The 17,993-nt window shown below is 36.6% G+C and overlaps 1 protein-coding gene across 1 annotated transcript; it reads right to left on the reverse strand.

The window, feature by feature from the left end:
• Positions 1-2,044: 2,044 nt before the first annotated feature.
• On the reverse strand, positions 2,045-3,726 carry LOC149244170 (putative UDP-rhamnose:rhamnosyltransferase 1). The gene has a single exon (XM_089374750.1). The coding sequence runs from the start codon at positions 3,660-3,662 to the stop codon at positions 2,238-2,240; it is 1,425 nt and encodes a 474-aa protein (XP_089230876.1). The 5' UTR covers positions 3,663-3,726; the 3' UTR covers positions 2,045-2,237.
• Between the last annotated feature and the right edge of the window lie 14,267 nt (positions 3,727-17,993).

Raw genomic sequence — 17,993 nt, forward strand, 5'->3', positions numbered from 1 at the left:
GTTTTGGGTATGCAGGTCTATGTTTGGCATCAGCGTACATGAAGTTTCAGTGGATTGGCTGGAATTAGGGTTCCTCCTCTTCTTTTGGCCAAGGCGACGAAATATAGTCTTTCACGGTAACAGCTATACCCTGCTTTCTTGGCCGGCGGCAGCTTTACTGCCTTCAAAATGGTTTCTGATGTATCGCACCACTTTCATGCTGGTAGCAATTTTTCTTCTTCGGAAGCGATTCCATTCACCTTCCAACACGTGGATCAGAGTGGGGAGGCAATACCGCCCTCATCGCGCGGTAATCTTCAGTAAGGTTGGGCCATGTGATATGTTTTGTGACCGTTGGATCTACTGTGGTCATTCTATGGCCAGGATTAATCGGGCTTGTTGGTGGGTCTGGAACTAAGGTTATCTTTCGCACTGCTCGCGCGATCTTTCTGGTATCGCGTGCATCTGGAGGATTTCGGGAGGTTTACTAGCATGAAAGTTATGTAAAAAAACGAACCAGATAGTTTTTTCAATTACGGTTTTCTGTGCTCATCGGGTCTGATCTGCTTGATAAATGGTGTGCTTGTTGGCCACCTGAAATGTCTCTCTTCCATTGGATCTTTGGCTCAGGATCTAATGGTTAGTTGTGTGTCAAGCCTTTGTACAATATTTCTTTTTCCGATTGAATAAAAGGTTCCGCTCTTGCCTTAGCAAAAAAAAAAAATGAATAAAACCAGCACAGCCCTACAACCAAAGACTTTTACAAAGGACCTCTCCTCTATCTTTGGCCATATAAAATTTCATAAAATGGTGATAAAAGTGATAACTCCTTGTACAAGAATAAATGATATCGGAGAAAGGCCTTTCCTGGATTATTTTTTTAAAATAAAAGTAATATTTTTTAATATAATTGTGTTTTTTATTATGTTTAGATTTATTTCCAATTTTGATAGCAAAAAAATTTGGAAACATTATTTGTATAATCATATGAATCTGATGTATAGTTATATAGGTATGGTAGTATATTTATATTTGAAATTTATACAATAATGTGGATGGTTTATATAGTTGTTTTTATAGTTTATATCAAGAAAATTGTGTTACATGTTTTTGTGTGAGGACTATTTTCTTACTCAACCTACAAAAAATTCTGATTTGTTTCTTTTTGATAATCCATTTATAATAAATACAAAATTTATATTAATTTCTAATATATATACATTATATGTCAATTCTATATTAAAAAATTAAAAACATTATTCACTTTTTTATTTTATTTCTTTCTTAAACATATTATATGTGTACATAATTCCCCGTCATTCTTACACAACAAACAAAAACCAAGCTGTAATAATGTGATAAAAAGTAAAAAACTTTGTTAAGAGAAATGAAATCTTATTATAAGCAAAAGTATCCGAAGGGAAAATGAATTGAATCTCTCGTTAGTCAAAGCTTCCTATTTCAACATCATGTACTCAAAGGTAGAGTTAAATGTGGTGCAAAATTAACTCAAAATTTCTTTTCCCTGAATCTGAAGCCTCATGATTGACTCCTGCAGCTAATGCATACATTCAAGACTAGTCTCGTCCAGGAGAGGCCATGGCCGCAATGGCGATGAGCAATCAATAGATTTTGTAACGTTTATTATTTTTTCTTAAATACGATACCATCTTACTCCGTAGGGTAAACGAATATTTATATATTTTGTTACGATACAGTGAATATTTGGAGGTTAAATTAATAGCTTTTAACTAAATACGATACAAATTCAATATTTAGTAAAGTAAATGAATAAAAAACTAGAAACATTAACTAGGAAATTAAATTAATTAGAAATGTTTAACGGGAAACGTTAACCAGATAACGATATTAATACTTTTATATTTTTTATTTTTAATGTGATTGTGCTAAGATTATATGTGATTATTCTCAAAAATATTATAAAATATTTTGTAAAAATTAAATTTTTATTATTTACCTAACAATTATTAATATTAAATTAAAAAAATACCCATATCCATTTAATTAACAACCCTATTTCAAAATAACATCTATAAACCTAATCTTAATAATTAAATCAAAATTCTTTACCAATAAACTTATCATCATAATTAACATAAGATTATCACATAATCAACAACAATAATCTGACCTAGAAATCCTGTCGCAAGCTTATCACATAATTAGCATCAATAATCTGACCCAGAAATCCTCGCAATTCGGATATTCAAGAAATCGTCTTGCTATTTGAATTTTTTTCACCTCTGTTTACACGGTTCTGCTATCTGCTCCAGCTGTTGTATGAAGTCATGGATGTAACTCTGCTGACGTCCAGTATTGGTCACTATAATCTTACGCGCGGCCTCCACCTTTGATTGCAACTGCTTCCCCTGTTCTCCAGCCAATACCATTCCCAGCGCTGTAGCTATGTTCTCACTGAGAAAAGAGCCATCGTCTCCTCTCTCAATCTCGATCCCCGCCTTCAATTCAACCACTATTTGCCGGGTATTCAAGCTCTGATCTAGCTTTACAGGCAGGAGGATAAGCGGCACTCCGAAGCTCAGCGCCTCCATGGCGGAGCTCCACCCGCCGTGACTCAAATACCCACCTACGGACGGGTGCGAGACGATCCGAACCTGCGGCACCCAGCCCCGGACAATCAGACCCCGGTCCCCAGTTCGAGTCTCGAACCCTTCGGGAAGGAGCTCCTGCGGATCTCCACGAGCGCTGTCCAAGAACTGTGGAGCACGTAGCGACCAGAGGAACGGGAGCCCGCTCGCCTCCAAACCAAGCGCGAGCTGGTAGGTTTGCTCTCTCGACAGAAACGTCTCGCTACCAAACGACACAAACACGACAGAGGACGGCCTCTGCCGGTCCAGCCAATCAAGCAGATCGGAGCCCTCTCGGCTGTCCGAGTTCGGCTTAGATACAGGCATGAGTGGGCCGACAGAGAGAACGGGAACTCCGATACTGTCCTGGAAATAACGAATATACTTCTCTTCCTCTTCAAAGCAGGATTTCACGGCCACCGCCACGCATCCTTGCAAGCATTTAGCCAAACGATAGGTCGGAATAACGTGCCCGGGTATTCCTCTGTACATAACTACTACATCCTGCGCTTCATACAGCCTGAATGAGATCGCGGAACACGGAAATCCAAGGGGCGGAGCTGCCAGCTCCTCGGCGGTTATTTCGTGGTTCGATACACGGGAAGGGTGGAGCGCATAGCCGCAGGTCGCCGGCGAATAGACCGAAAAATAGACAGCCGGTACGCGCATCTCGGCAGCGGCGCTCTGTGTCCAATACTGCGCGAAGTCATGAACAACGTAGTCAGGCGAGAGTTGCCTGAGGAGACTTCGGAAGGGCTTCTCCAGGCCGTCTATGGCTTTCTGGAGCGCAAATGCCATTTCTACGGGGATGTCTGCCGTGCATTCAGCCCCCGGAGTCAGGCCTTCCGTGGGCGGTAACGGCAGTTCCAGCAGATCGATACGTCCCGGCCAGTCCTGAAGTTGTAAGGATGGCCTGATTCTGGAAATGTTAATGGGCGTGGAGAGAAAGGAGACGGTGTGGCCATGGATTGCAAGAGCCTTTGAGAGCTGCAGAAAGGGATTTATGTGGCCCTGCGCCAGCCATGGAAACAGCAGAAAATGAAGCTTCTTATTTGCAGTCTGGGTATCCATCATCCCACAAGGATTTTCGATTTTCCTTTAATCGTATCCCAGATCTAACGCGGACTGATGAATATTTATATCTGTTCTCTCATCCAAGATAAGGAAGACTAAATACAGGCAACTGTTAAAGTCTTTTGTCTTACTTAACATAGCCACTTGTTGAAGCGCTTTGTTTAGTCACCTGTTGAAGGACGTATACAGTACGCAAAAGATTTTTGATTCCACACGCATCATGCTTATCCCTTACGCCGCTGGTTTTCACATTCGTGTTGTAAGGAGGGATGCAATATCTCACAAATATGGAATCCGTGATGTCATATTTCACAATTCCACGTGGATAAAAACTAAATTTCATTTAGGTTGATTGCCATTTCATGGAATGTTTAGGAATCTTGTGGTAAAAGGGGAGTCTTTTAAGTGTGATTTTTTAGGGTTTTAATTGAGTGGAAAAATTTTGAGATGAAATTTTGATTTGTATTATTTAAACTAGTTTGTTTATTGTATATATAGATTTTAACACTTTGAAAAATTTTAAGGCACTTTTATTGTGTAGTGATTATTCATCAAACTTGTGATTTCAATAAATTTCTACCAAATTTTAGAAAACTTAGATCACAAAAATCCATTAAAAAACTCCAAAAAAATCACATTAAAAATAACATGAAAAAAATAATTTAATCTCTAATTACATTACATTTTACTAACTATAAAATTCAAATACTACGGAATTTATTACTATCTATTAATTAATAATATTATCACAGTAATCTATTAATTAATGATATTATCACAATAATTCCGCGTCATAAAAACCAAACCCCACACAAACCATGATTGTGAACTAGTAATTTCACGTGAATAGAAACGGAATCCTACCCCAACCAAGATTGTTCCTTTTATCAATTATGTTGTCACAGTAATGAACGACTTCAAAATCGTTAATATGAAACTAAAGAAATTTAAATAGCATGGCAATGTTCGGATGCTAGCAGTAATATCATGTAACACTAGTATATATATATAAAGTACACTGTAATTTGGTTGGTCTCTTTGTCTCTTTGTGGAGTAGGTTGTCCTTTCGGAATTTTTATAGTGAAGAAGAGGTTTGTGGAACGAATTCTACATCTTCAAAGTTTATTGCAGAGCACGTGGATTGTTTTTGGTAGGTACCGTGGCATGTGTTTGAACGAATTCTATTATTAGATCAAGAAGGTTTGTTAGAAGCCACGTGGAATAATGATTACATCTGGTATTATTTGGTAACATATAAATTTTATGCTATTACGCTGTATTGAGTGGCCGGTATATATGCTTATTATTAGATTTCAGGCTTTGGTAAAATGTTAAACATATACAGTTACCCTTCAATTAATACTAAATAATATAAGATTTAATACGCAGTTGTTTATAATGAGGTTTTTTGGAAGTTTTTTGGTGGGTTTTTCCGGTTAAAATAGAGGAGCAATTTATTGGAATAGCAAGTTTGATAGCTAGTTTCTGCTCAATCAAAGCGTCTCAGGGGTTTTTCAAGGTGCTGAATCCAAATATGCAGTTAAAAAACCATTTTAACTGCAACAAATCAAGATTTAACCTCAATTTCTTCCGTCGAATTCCGTCACCAAAATCTCCAAAAAATCACATTATAAACAACTCCATTTAATACAACTACCACTCAATTAATACCAAATAACATAAAATTTATTTGTTGCCCCACCATTCTCTGAATTGAAGTCTCAATTTGATTACATGCTTCCCATTCGTATGTGCTATCCACGTACTTTTCGACATTAACTTTACAATAGGCGCTAATAGCTACCTGCCTACCACCATATGATCTTATTAATATTACTGGTCTAATAAAAAAATTTCACTATTTATTAATAAATATAAAAACTCCATATTTTCAATTAAAGTTTGAAAATAATTGTTTTTAACATTTTAATTTTCTGAACTTTTATAGTCACCATCACATCATATCCTAATATAATATAATAGAATGAAATGAACACAATTTTAATCTTGAAATATAAAATATATAGAACATATATTTATTTTAACATATATAATTGGTTAGTTAATTTATATTTATATTTTTCATCTAAAATTATATTCTTTAGTTTATTTTTTTCCATTATTTTAAAGAGTTGTTATTACTCTAAAATAAAGACATTCCACAATCTTTCCCTACGTATCAAAACGTGCTTTTGATCATTCTTTGTCCGCTAAGAAAATCCTATCCCAATGCATTCCTCATCGATCCGATTCGTTATGAAATCTGCTAAACAGGTGAGATGTTATAAACATGTCTCACAACCTTTTCCAATAAGATTTGACGTTGATATTTCATGGAAATTGAGATATACATAAATGATTTGATATTGATATTTCATGGAAATTGAGATATACATAAATGAGTTAGTTTATGTTTCAAATATAATTTTATTAATTTTTTTTAATTGGTTAACTATAAATTTTTTAATTAATATAATTTTTTTCCTTAATTACATTTGATTAAACATACTAATTGAATTTGAATTGTTTCTCTAAGATAATTCTAAACTCAAAATTAATAATAAATTGGATATGTGCAAATTAATTTAAATTATCGTCATTTTGAGTTATTTTTAAGATAATTCAAGTTTTAAAATTAAGAAGAATAATAGCGGCAACGCAACGGAGTCCCTGTCTCTACCGCTAATTAATCAATTAAGGCAGCAGGGCCTGCATTTTTTCATTATTCAAGAATGCTTTATTTTTGCAATAATCTCTGCAATATGTCGTTATTCCAACTTCCGCACATTCGTACTCCGTACAACGAAATTTAGTTCCACACAACTTCCTTTGCCTCATTGTTCAAAGTTCGAAGATGCTTTCTTCCGCCACACCCCTACACAATATTTGTATGTTCGATTCCACCGTTAAACTAACAGGAATTGAGTAGTTAAACATTGTCTTTTATTTGTCAATATAATAAACTCGATTTAAATGTTGTCATGGTCTCAAGCGTCCTTGCTCGTTTTTCTATTATTGTCACAACCCCGCACTATGATGCCTTAAGATCACCATGGGCAACATGTAGCACCGACGATATTTTTTTGCAAGTTATACAATTACTCTAACCCAGGCTACAACGAATTCTCAACCCTTCTTACTTGGTCAATTTTTCGAGTTTAGTTTCCCTCTTATTCACTCTTTATATAAATATGCGATATCGTAACTTCAACGTAAGCAACAGAATTAAAAAATCATTAACAATGCTATATCGTAAAGCCAACAATGTGCGATGAACAAGAGAAAGATATACAGTGGGAGGGGGAAACTCCCAAACAAATTCGCCCCTTGATTTTTATTAACTTCAAGTATATTACAATACAAGTACAACAAAGGTTGGGCTGAACCCCAAAGATTCGTTGCCACAACACATAACCAAATTTTGTTCAGCACTTATGCTTCACACTTCAACAGTACAACCATTTTCTTTATAGAAAAACTAGGGCACCATATGGCTCGTCCTACTTAGAGAAACCCAACAAAAAACTCATCGCAAGTATGCCTATCTCACGCTAGGCGAGCACATACCCCTACACCTCTCTACCTATTCACTCCCTCTACTTGCTCACAACCTCAGAAAATTATGAGATATCATAGGTCTTCACCTTATGAACTTGTTATGCAATATTGCATATGTGATTTATTGATGCCTTGCTCTCTTGTGTCGTTTCTCTTTCATATGCATCTTAAATCGCCTATTAAGTCTAATTGATGCCCCTATAAATCTTCAAGACAACCTTACATCTTCTGCGAGTGCCCCTTGCTAGGAGGGTGCGCCCCTGGGCCAACCTATTGCAATTTTTCCAGAAGCTCGTCAGTTTGTATGATCGTGCCCCTTCATAACGTTGAGTCGAACCTTTGTTTTTTTTTTTTTTTGTGGAGTTGGGGCACTCATGCCATGGGTCAATTCCCTCCCAACTCGTGTAGCCGACATGCCTTCACCATGTGAAACCCCTTCATCTTGGAGTCTTGGCATGCACGACATGCGACACCCATTATTGTTCGCTTGACACCCCGCCTTCATGCAAGCACGCCTAGGGCATGCACCTGTCATCAGCATGCACAATATGTTTTTCCCATGTCGCTCTTACTTGTTCCCACCCATCACCTTGTGTGCTTACGAAATAAACTATCTTGTCAACGATTAGGCGCCCCACCTTTGTGTGGGCGCACCCATGACATGCATCCTCCTTACCCTATATGGCATGTTTGGCTTGTGTTGAGTACCCAAAAACCTCCCTTTCTGTGGGCGCATGACCCATCCAACCATCATTCACCAAGTCGCCTCCTTGTCGCATGGGTGGGTGCCCTGGCTTGTGTGACCAAACCCACAATATTGATTTGTCAATTCGGCTCCTCATTTCATCTTTTTGCTACTCCAAGTGTTTGTGGGTCATCATGGGTGCCTGTTCGCCTTGGTGCCAACTCGGGGCCCTAACATCGTCCCCTAGTTTAAAAAGGTTATTTCCATTGACAATAAGAGCATTTGGCTAACTCCATCGCCAAGTTCAAATCGTCACAAAGTGTCATAAACTCCAATGTCTTAGGAAGGACCATCCATCTCCCCTTGGCACTTATTGCATGAACTCTCCACCTTCTTCACACGAATCATCATCAAGGCTCATGAATTCATGTAGGAAATACTTTTGAATGTCACAGTCATCAGCCACATCTTGTTGAAATTCTCCACACTACCCCATCTCATGGAAGGTTTCCCGCCTCCAACTTGATTGTAATGTATTAATCACAATTCGCATCATGTCAACCCACCATATGCCATCATATGAACTTTTGTTGCCATACTCCAACTCAACTCTAGCACATATAAACACACTTGCCGGCCTCATGAATTGAACTAGGTGGGTGATCAATCCAACATCGCATTCAACCCATGAGAATGCACCTCCTCATGCCTTTGCTAGTTATTCCACCAGCACTTGTCGCATCATTTCCTTCAATAATCCTTCACATGCATTGCTCCTCTAAGCATCACGTCTTCCTGCTATGGGGCCTCTTTCTTCAAGTCCCCTTTGCTGTGGTGGTACAACACCTCTTACTTCAACAAGTCACTGCACTCACCCATCCCCAAAAATTCTAGTGCATGGCAAGGGTTAGGAATTTGTCTCCCCAACTCTCAACCACCCATGTATCATATTGATGTTGCATCCTTATCTATTTCTGCACACCATTAACCTCTTTCTTTGTGCATCCTAACTTAGAAAGTCTCTCTTCGTTCTACTGAAAGTCATAGATTCCCATAGCGTATCTGCAAAATCCCACTATGTCTTCCATATCCATACCTACTTCCTCACTTCCTTCAATTGGCTTGGAAGAAGAACTTGGTCCTCCTCCATCTTTAGCACTTTCTGGATGAATACTTATGGTAGAAATCACTCCTTCCTTTTTTGCAATGGGAGGATTCATCCCTCCACCTTCATCCCTCTTATTCTTTGTGTCTTGTGAAACAAAGCCAATAAAATTCTTCTCCTTTATTACTTGAGTCAACCTTCCAACTTCTTTTCATTCCACACATGTTCATGCTTCACATTTGCATCCTTCTCATACAAAATCATCTAAGAAATCCTTGGGAGATACCCCAAGCGACTCATCCTTGGTATCGGAATGGTCATGGTCTTCCCATCAGTTGTAATCAAGAGTATGTCTCCATCCATCATGGGTATGGCTTGAGATGCTACTAAGAAATCAGACCACAACACCATAACATCTCAACCACCCTTATATCCAACTTTCCAAAACATGAACCAACCTTCACTTACCTTTGAAAGCACTTACCTCCCTTTCCATTTCAGTCTTCAGCTTCAAGGACATTGTTGCCTTCTTGCTAAGAAAGTTGTTCGTAGCTCCTGTGTCAATCAACATAAGAAACTTCCTTCCACATATGGTTACCTTCACAAAACTTAACCCCAACGCACTTGCATTCGATGAGGGTGTTTTCTTGCGTCTTACCTCTACGATCTTCTTCATCGTTTCCTTAACCGAACTATCTCTTAACTCATGCTTCGATCTGACTATCCTCTTGAGATATGTTATATCCTCTTTTGACACGCTTGAGAAATTCAAACCTGGTTCAACTGGAGTGGATTTGATTCTATCAAACTCATCTTTCTTTCATTTTTGCTTCATCGCACCTACTCGACGTTCATCAACTCCCTCAACTTGGGGAGTTGCAATTGCACTAAACCAAGACCCAATGGTGTCAATGCGTTCAATATCATGTTCCTCTATGGTTATGCAAGAATATTTGCAACAAGAAAGTCCCTCTTGATCACTTCTTCAAGTTATTCAACCTCACCCTACAACTTGGATTATTTCTCCCTTATGCGAACTCATTCATTCATGAGTTCTTGGATCCTATGATTGCCTTGTTACAGTTCATCTTCAAGTGAGGTAAACTTCTCATGGAAAACATTCAAAGCCCTTTGCAAGTATACTATCTCCATTTTGATGCAGTTAAAGCATTCAATACCTGCACAAGTTTCTAATAGTAATGTTTCCTTCTAGCTTCCCACAAATATGCCATCTTTATCATTTGTTGAGGAGCCCTTGCATTTTCCTTTAATGTGATTATGCCCAGTAAGTTCTACAACTTGTTGTCATACTTTGTTCCACTTGGCTTTGACCTTGATTTGTCTCTGACCCTACTAAAACTTCATACTTTAGTTAACCAATTAATCAATCAAGTGCCCATCTTCGCAAAGTAGGCTCTAATACCATTTGTCACGACCCCGTGTTATGATGCCTTAATATCACCATGGGCGACATGTGGTACTGGTGATATTTCATTGCAAACTATACAATTACTCTAACCTGGGATATTCCTACTTCTCAACCCTTCTTACTTAGCCAATTTTTAAAGTTCAAATTTCCTCTTATTCACTATTTATATAAATATGTGATATCGTAACTTCAACATAAGTAGCAGAAATAAAAAAAATTTAACAATGCAATGTCGTAAAGCCAACAATGTGTGATGAACAAGAGAAACATATGAAGTGGGAGGGGGAACTCCCAAACAAGTTTTCCCATTGACTATTATTAAATTCAAGTACATTATAAGAGAAGTACAACCAAGGTTGAGCCGAACCCTAAAGGTTCACTGCCACAACACTTAACCAAGTTTCGTGCAACACTTCAGCTTCACACTTCAACAATACAACAATTTTCTTTATAGGAAAACCAGGGCACCATATGGCTCGCCCTGCTCATAAAAACCAAAAAGAGGACTTCTTGTAAGTCTTCCCAGCTCGCCCTTGGCGAGGGCATACCCCTAAGCCTCTCAGCCTATTTGCTACCTTTGGGTGTTCATTGCCTCATAAAATTCTACGATATTGCAGACTTTCACCCTCCAAACTTGTTCTGGGATATTACAATTGCGATGCTTTCATTCCTTGCCCTCTCATTCCTTTACTCTTTTTATATGCATCCTATATCACCTATTAAGCCTAATCAACGCCCCTTTACATCTTCATGCCGACCTTACATATTGTGCAGGTACCCCTTGCTAGGTGGGCGCACCCCTGGGCTGACCTATCGCAATGTTTTTGGAAGCGCTTTAGTTGGTGCGCTCATGCCTCTTCATAACATTGAGACAAGCCTTCATTTATTTTTTGTTGTGGAGTTGGCGCACCCATGCCATTGTACGATGCCCTCTGAACTCGTGTATTTGATATGCATGCACCGTATGGAACCCCTTCATCTTGGTGTCTTAGTGTACACACCACGTGACACCGACCACTGGTCACCTGCATGCCACGCCCTCGTGTAGGCGCACACAAGGCATGCTCCTGTTGCCACCATGCATAATACATTTCACCCATGTTTCTCTTACTTATGCACACTCGTCACCTTGAGCACTCAGTAATCAAACTCACCTACTAGTTCCTAGGCACCCCGCGTTCATGCTAGCACACTGAGGGCATTGGTCCTCCTAGCCATCTACCCAATGCGATGTCCCACGAACTGTTGAAACTCGTACGCTTGTCTGATATGACGCATTTTCTTTGTGTTGGGAGCTTAATGCCTTGCCTTCATGTGGGTGCGCCCAGGGTGCACGACCCATCCAACCTCCATTTAGCAAGTCGTATGGGTGGGCACCCTGCCTTGTGCGACCTGCCTCACCATATCGCTTTGCCAACTCAATTCCTCATTTCAGCATTTCACTAGTCCAAGTGGTCGTGGGTCGTCATGGGCACTCGTTGGCCTTGGTGCCAACTTAAGGCCTTGACATTTATTCTAGAGCATCCCTCATTACTTACATCTATGAGTTTCTGCATATGGTATCAAGCATCCTTTTTCGTTTGTTTGTTATTATATCACTAGAGTGTACCCTTAAAATCAGTGGAGCTTCCCTAATGTATTTGTATTTTTAGTGATCAGGGAAACTTTTTGGAGGTCATTGATTACGAATTTTTTGAGGAAATTAAGAAATTTGTGTTGAAATGGGTTCATAGGTTGTTGGACACCGGGTTGGACTCAAGCAAGCGGCTTATGACTACTGAATTACTATTTTGTACACAAGTGAGTTAAAATGTATAATGATTGTAACCATTGTTGGAAAGTTGGGAGTGGATAAGTTAACTGCAACCGCTAAATATCCGTTCCACAACAACTTCAAAAAGGACTTTTGCAGACTTTCCTTTTTTGATATAGTTAAATATGGAAATATCCCATGTTTACATCAGAAACTCATTCCTGATTTTCTTAGCTTTGATACACTTGTAAATATATTAAGGTTTAACATCACTTCATTGTGCAGAATACTGAGGAAGTTTTTGTTGTGTTTCCTCTACACTCCCTTACCTTAGCACCTCTGCACTCTACAAATTGTAATGTAAGTCTTATAAATTAAGTTTAGCAAAAGAATTACTTAACCAAAATGCTTGGAGAGGTGCTGAGATGTGTGCATATCCGTAGTCCTCAAATTGCAACATGGGGGGTATAAAATAAGAGGTAGTTACCAAGTTCACCCGTGTTGGGAAAAACAATTCGAAAATTCATCTCTATGATTTGATTCACCGAAAAATACGATGATGTTGATACGATATGGATTTCTTTAGTTGACGATGAGTTTTATATTAAAATGTATGAAAAACACTGAATGATAGGAACGGAGAGTACAAATTAACTAAGCGTTACCTGGCAGACATGTGACTTATTCTTATTTGCAATGGACAAGCGGCTAAAGCCTAAGAGGAACCTCCCTTAAACCACCCCCAAAGTATATATATTTAGATTTTTTTTTTTTTAATGAAATAACAATGGGTTGTATTGTTATTACTGTTTTTTTATTATTTTTAAAGTTCAGAGATTTAATAAATATAGTTTTTTATTCATAATTATTTATTTTTTTTAAATTAAAACTTCCGAGAAGTTTTTTAAAATGTATTTTTTTTTATTATTATTAAAAGTTTAGAGAAGTTTTTTATTAAAAAGAGAAGTTTTTTTTAATTAAAAGTAGAATGAAAAGTAATATTTTTTTTAAGAAATTTTATATTAAAAGTTTGAAGAATTTTTTTATTAAAAAATAAGAATGAAAAACAGTAGCTTTTTATTAAAAAGATAAGAATGAAAAACAATAGTTGCTATATTGAAAAGATTATAGAAATTCAATATTAAAAAATTGCAGCTAATCAATAGCAAGTTACTTATCAAAAAAGATAAGTTTTTTTATTAAAATATTATAAGTTTTTTTATTAGAATATTGTAGAGAAAGATGAATTTTATATTTTAAAAAATAAAAAAGTTTGGAGAAGTTTCTTATGAAAATATAGAATGAAAAAAATAGCTTTTTAGAAATTTTATATTAAAAATTTGGAGAAGTTTCTTATTAAAAAATAAGACTCAGAAACCATAACATTACTTGTTAAAAATATTGGAATGAAAAATAATGGTTTCTATATTAAGAAGATTATAGAAATTCAATACTAAAAAATTGTAGTTAATTAATAGTAAGTTACTTATTAAAAAATATAAGTTTTTTTTTGTTAAAATACTGTAAGGTTTTTTAATTAAATATTGTAGAGCTTTATAAGTTCTATTTTAAAAACTAAAAATTTTAAAACTCATTTTTTCATTTTTCTATTTTTTTTTTTTATGATTGCAATTACCATAGATATTAAGTCACTTCAAAAGAGATGATCAATGGTGTGGAATTCAAAGAAAAGTTCATTTTATGTTATCTTCATAAGGGATAATTTGCACACACACTTATTGTTAAATAAATTTGGATCCCATAGGAATAGTGACTGAGGCATAATTTTTTGGTATGTGGAGATCACTTTAAACTTACTTTTATTATCAAATGTCTTATTTTTTTTTATGTTGAAATTCATATTTCAGGGTTGTTATTCATGTTATTAGATTTTATTTACATTTTTTCTCACTTTGCAATACTAATAAATTTGATGCATTTTCTCCTTCATTATTTTTGGATCATCTTATATAGATATCCAAGATAAATGTTGTTAGGTCCCTATAATACTAGTGATTCCCCCATTACTATTGTTGTTGTATCACTTATTGTTATTGTTGTGCCCCTATTGTCTCCATATTGTTATTATCGTGCCCCATAGAATCCCTCCATTGTTATTTTTGTGCCTTTATATTATTATTGATAGGTCGGCTTGGTTATATTGTGACCACTTAGACTCCTATATATAGAAAGGAGGTTTTGTCATTTGAATCATCCAAGAATTGTTCATTTGTGTAATGTAAAGGAGGTTTCCCCTCGAAGAGGCTGAATTCTAAGGCATTGATCTATCTTTTTTATCTTTTTGTGACCTATTTTCATAACATTCCATATCAAAGCTTTGGATTCTAGGGTTTCTCTACTCCAAACAGAACCACGTGGAATTTTCTCTATAACGTTTGTTTTGCGATGTTTCAAAAGCTAAAAAAACCCCATTTGAGAATAAATCTCGCTGAACCTCGGGTCCGAATTTTAGATCTTGTCTCGCTATATTTTCGGAGATATGATCTGAGAAAGTTAGGGTTTTTGCAAGCTCCATAATTTCATATAAAACAAGTCATCATGGAATTTGCGCTATAACTCTTTCACTACGAAGTTTCAAAAGTTAAAAAAAAAAAACCCATTTGAGAAAAAATTGGTCTAAACTACGGATCCAAATTTCATATCCTATCTCGCTATATTTTCGGAGATATAATCTGAGGAAGTTAGGGTGTTTGCAGACCCCCGAATTACATTCCAAATAGGTCACCTTGGGAAAATCATCATAACTTTCGCTCTGAGCATTAGATTGAATTTTCGTAAGAAGTCATAGAAAGAGGACGGATTGTAGTTTTTTGGGTATCATTTTTAGAACCTAAGGTTGAAACAGTGACCCACGGCACGTCGTACAAGTTCACTCTACTGAACGAGTCTATACTCAGGTCATCGTGCGTGATTTGGCATAACACTTCATTGGAGAACCCAATCTTGATCAAAATTGTGGGGTTAGAAATATTACTCAGAGGGTTACCGCAAGAAGAAATTTCAGACCTGGGAGATCCAAAATTACAAAGATACATCAGATTCAATATTGAGCTCCTACAAAGTGAAAAAAAGGTGTGTAGTTTTTTTATTTAATTTTTGCGTAAGCTTGGTTTGAAAAATTATTTTGAAGGAATTCAAAGGGCATAGTGAAACATTATTATCGATAATTGATGCCCCGATGAAATAAAACGGAAACACCTAGTAAGAAACCTGAAAGCTCTAGCACGACTCATGAAGAAGAGGATGAAATGAAACATGATATATCAAAATTACAAGACCAAGTGCAACAAATTTCACTCACACAAAAAGTAATAGAAGCTAAGATGGATGGTTTATAGAAAGAAGTAGAAGATAAGATGGATGGTTTAAAGAAAGGTGTGGAAGCTAAGATGGATGGTTTAAGGAAATGCGTAGAAGCTAAGAGGGACGACGTGGAAGCTAAGATGGATGATTTAAAGAAAGGCATGGAAGATTTGAAAACATATTTGCGACAGATTTTACAAAGTTTTTATAAGGAATGCTTACTAATGGCAAAAGGTTAGTAAAGGAAACTCATGATGAGAACAAAACAAATGTTAATCATGATTTCATAGACTCTAACATTGGATCGAAGAATCACCATTTTCCAAAGATCGATATGAGTAAGTTTGATGGCAAGGATCCCGGAACATGGATACTACAGATGGAGCAATTTTTCGATCTCCATAATGTGCAAAACACATAAAAGGTACGCATTGCAACTCCATATTTGGAACCAAATCAGTTTGTATGGTATCGATGGCTTTGCTCTCATAAACAAATTGTCACGGGCTATTTTTACGGATGAAATGATATGACATTATGAGGATACAAAAAGAAACACTTTTTTTAGCCAACTGATAAATCTCAAACAAAAGGGTTCAATGATGGAGCACATTGAGGACTTCCAAAAATTGAATATAAGGGTAAAATATATTCTAGAGGAGCATAGGATTGATGTGTTCATAGGGAATTTAAAAGATAACATCCAACATGAGGTTCACCTTTGGAAACCAGATTCATTGGAGAAGGCATTCAAGTTGGAAAAAAAAAATGGAAAGCAAAATTATGGCAACAAGGAAGCCTACCACTCACAATCATAAATATGGAAGTGTTGTTGCCCCTAGCCATCCACAACCTACAAGGTTGACACCACAACAATTGGAAGAAAAAAGAGCAAAAGGGCTTTGTTACAGTTGGGATAGAAAATACACTAAAGTTCATAAGTGTGCCGAGAAGAAATTATTTTACATAGATTGTGAAGAGGAGGAAGAAAAGGAATAAGAAACATCAAAAGAAGAGGATATACACTAGGAAAAAACCATAGAAAAAGAAGAAATGAATCCGACCATATCTTATAATGCATTGGCTGAAATTACCACTCCTCAAACTGTCAAGATAGAAGGGCATATCAATAAGAAAAAGGTAATAGTGTTGATTGGTTCGGGAAGTACCCATAATTTTATTCATTGTAAGATAACCAAGGAATTGAATTGCTTCATATATCCAACACCCGAGTGTCAAGTGATGGTTTCAAGTGGAGGAACCATAAATTTCTCAAGAAAGTGCCATAATATCAAGCTATACATGGGAGAATATGTATTGAATAACCCAATACTTTCCATTTCAATGGGTGGTGTTGTTGTTATACTAGGAGTCCAATGGATACAGTCCTTGGGTATAATAGCTTTTGATTTTCAAGAACTTTTCATGAAATTCCCTTAGACGGATAGGAAGTTGAATTATGGGGTATCACATGGAAACCATGAAAGATAATCAGCTCTAATGGAATGACAAAGCTTCTAAATAAAGAACAATGAGGCATAATTGCACAATTATGTTCACTAGAGGTTCCCACATTGAAATCATCCATTTATCCAAATCTCCAAAAAGTCTTGGACAATCATTCCAAGGTATTTGAGACTCCCAAAGGCGTCCCACCTATTCGTGATCATGATCATGCTATTAATTTGATTCCAGGAAGTGTTCCTCCAAACATCAGGTCTTACAGATATCCCTATGTCCAAAAGAGTGAAATTGAACGTATGGTTGCAGAAATGCTAGAGGCTGGTATAATTCAACCTAATCAAAGTTCTTTCTCTGCTCCAGTAGTATTGGTTCACAAGAAGGATGGATCATGGCACATGTGTCCAGATTATAGGGAGCTCAACGAGCTCACTATTAAAGATAAATTTCCCATTCCCATCATTGATGAATTATTGGATGAATTGCATGGATCAATTTACTTCACCAAGTTGGATCTTCATTCAGGATATCATCAAATCAGAATGAAGACTGAAGACATTCCAAAAACAACATTTAGAACTCAGGACGGTCATTATGAATTTTTGGTCATGCCTTTTGGCCTTACTAATGCACCTTCTACATTTCAAGGTTTGATGAATTCCATTTTCAAATCATTCCTTAGAAATTTTGTGTTAGTATTTTTTGATGATATACCAATCTACAACAAATCTTGGAAGGATCATGTCCAAGATGTTGACATGGTGCTCAAACTATTGGAGGAGAAACAATTATATGCAAAAATCTCCAAATGTTTCCTTGGAGTACAAGAGGTGGAATATCTGGGTCATATTGTATCTCATGAAGATGTTAAGGTAGATCCTAGAAAAATTAAAACCATTAAGGAATGGAAAATCTCCACATCCGTAAAGCATCTACGAGGATTTCTTAGGTTGACACGGTATTATCGCAAGTTTGTTAAGAATTATGGCGATAAGTAGCACCTCTAACAACATTAT

This window comes from Pinus tabuliformis, chromosome 8, assembly GCF_031772625.1.
Source record: "Pinus tabuliformis cultivar Carrire ecotype Pingquan chromosome 8, CPIR1, whole genome shotgun sequence".
Taxonomy (NCBI): domain Eukaryota; kingdom Viridiplantae; phylum Streptophyta; class Pinopsida; order Pinales; family Pinaceae; genus Pinus; species Pinus tabuliformis.

Bases quoted from the DNA above. Each gene is read 5' to 3' on its own strand.
- LOC149244170 (XM_089374750.1), bottom strand. From the start codon at position 3,662: ATGATGGATACCCAGACTGCAAATAAGAAGCTTCATTTTCTGCTGTTT.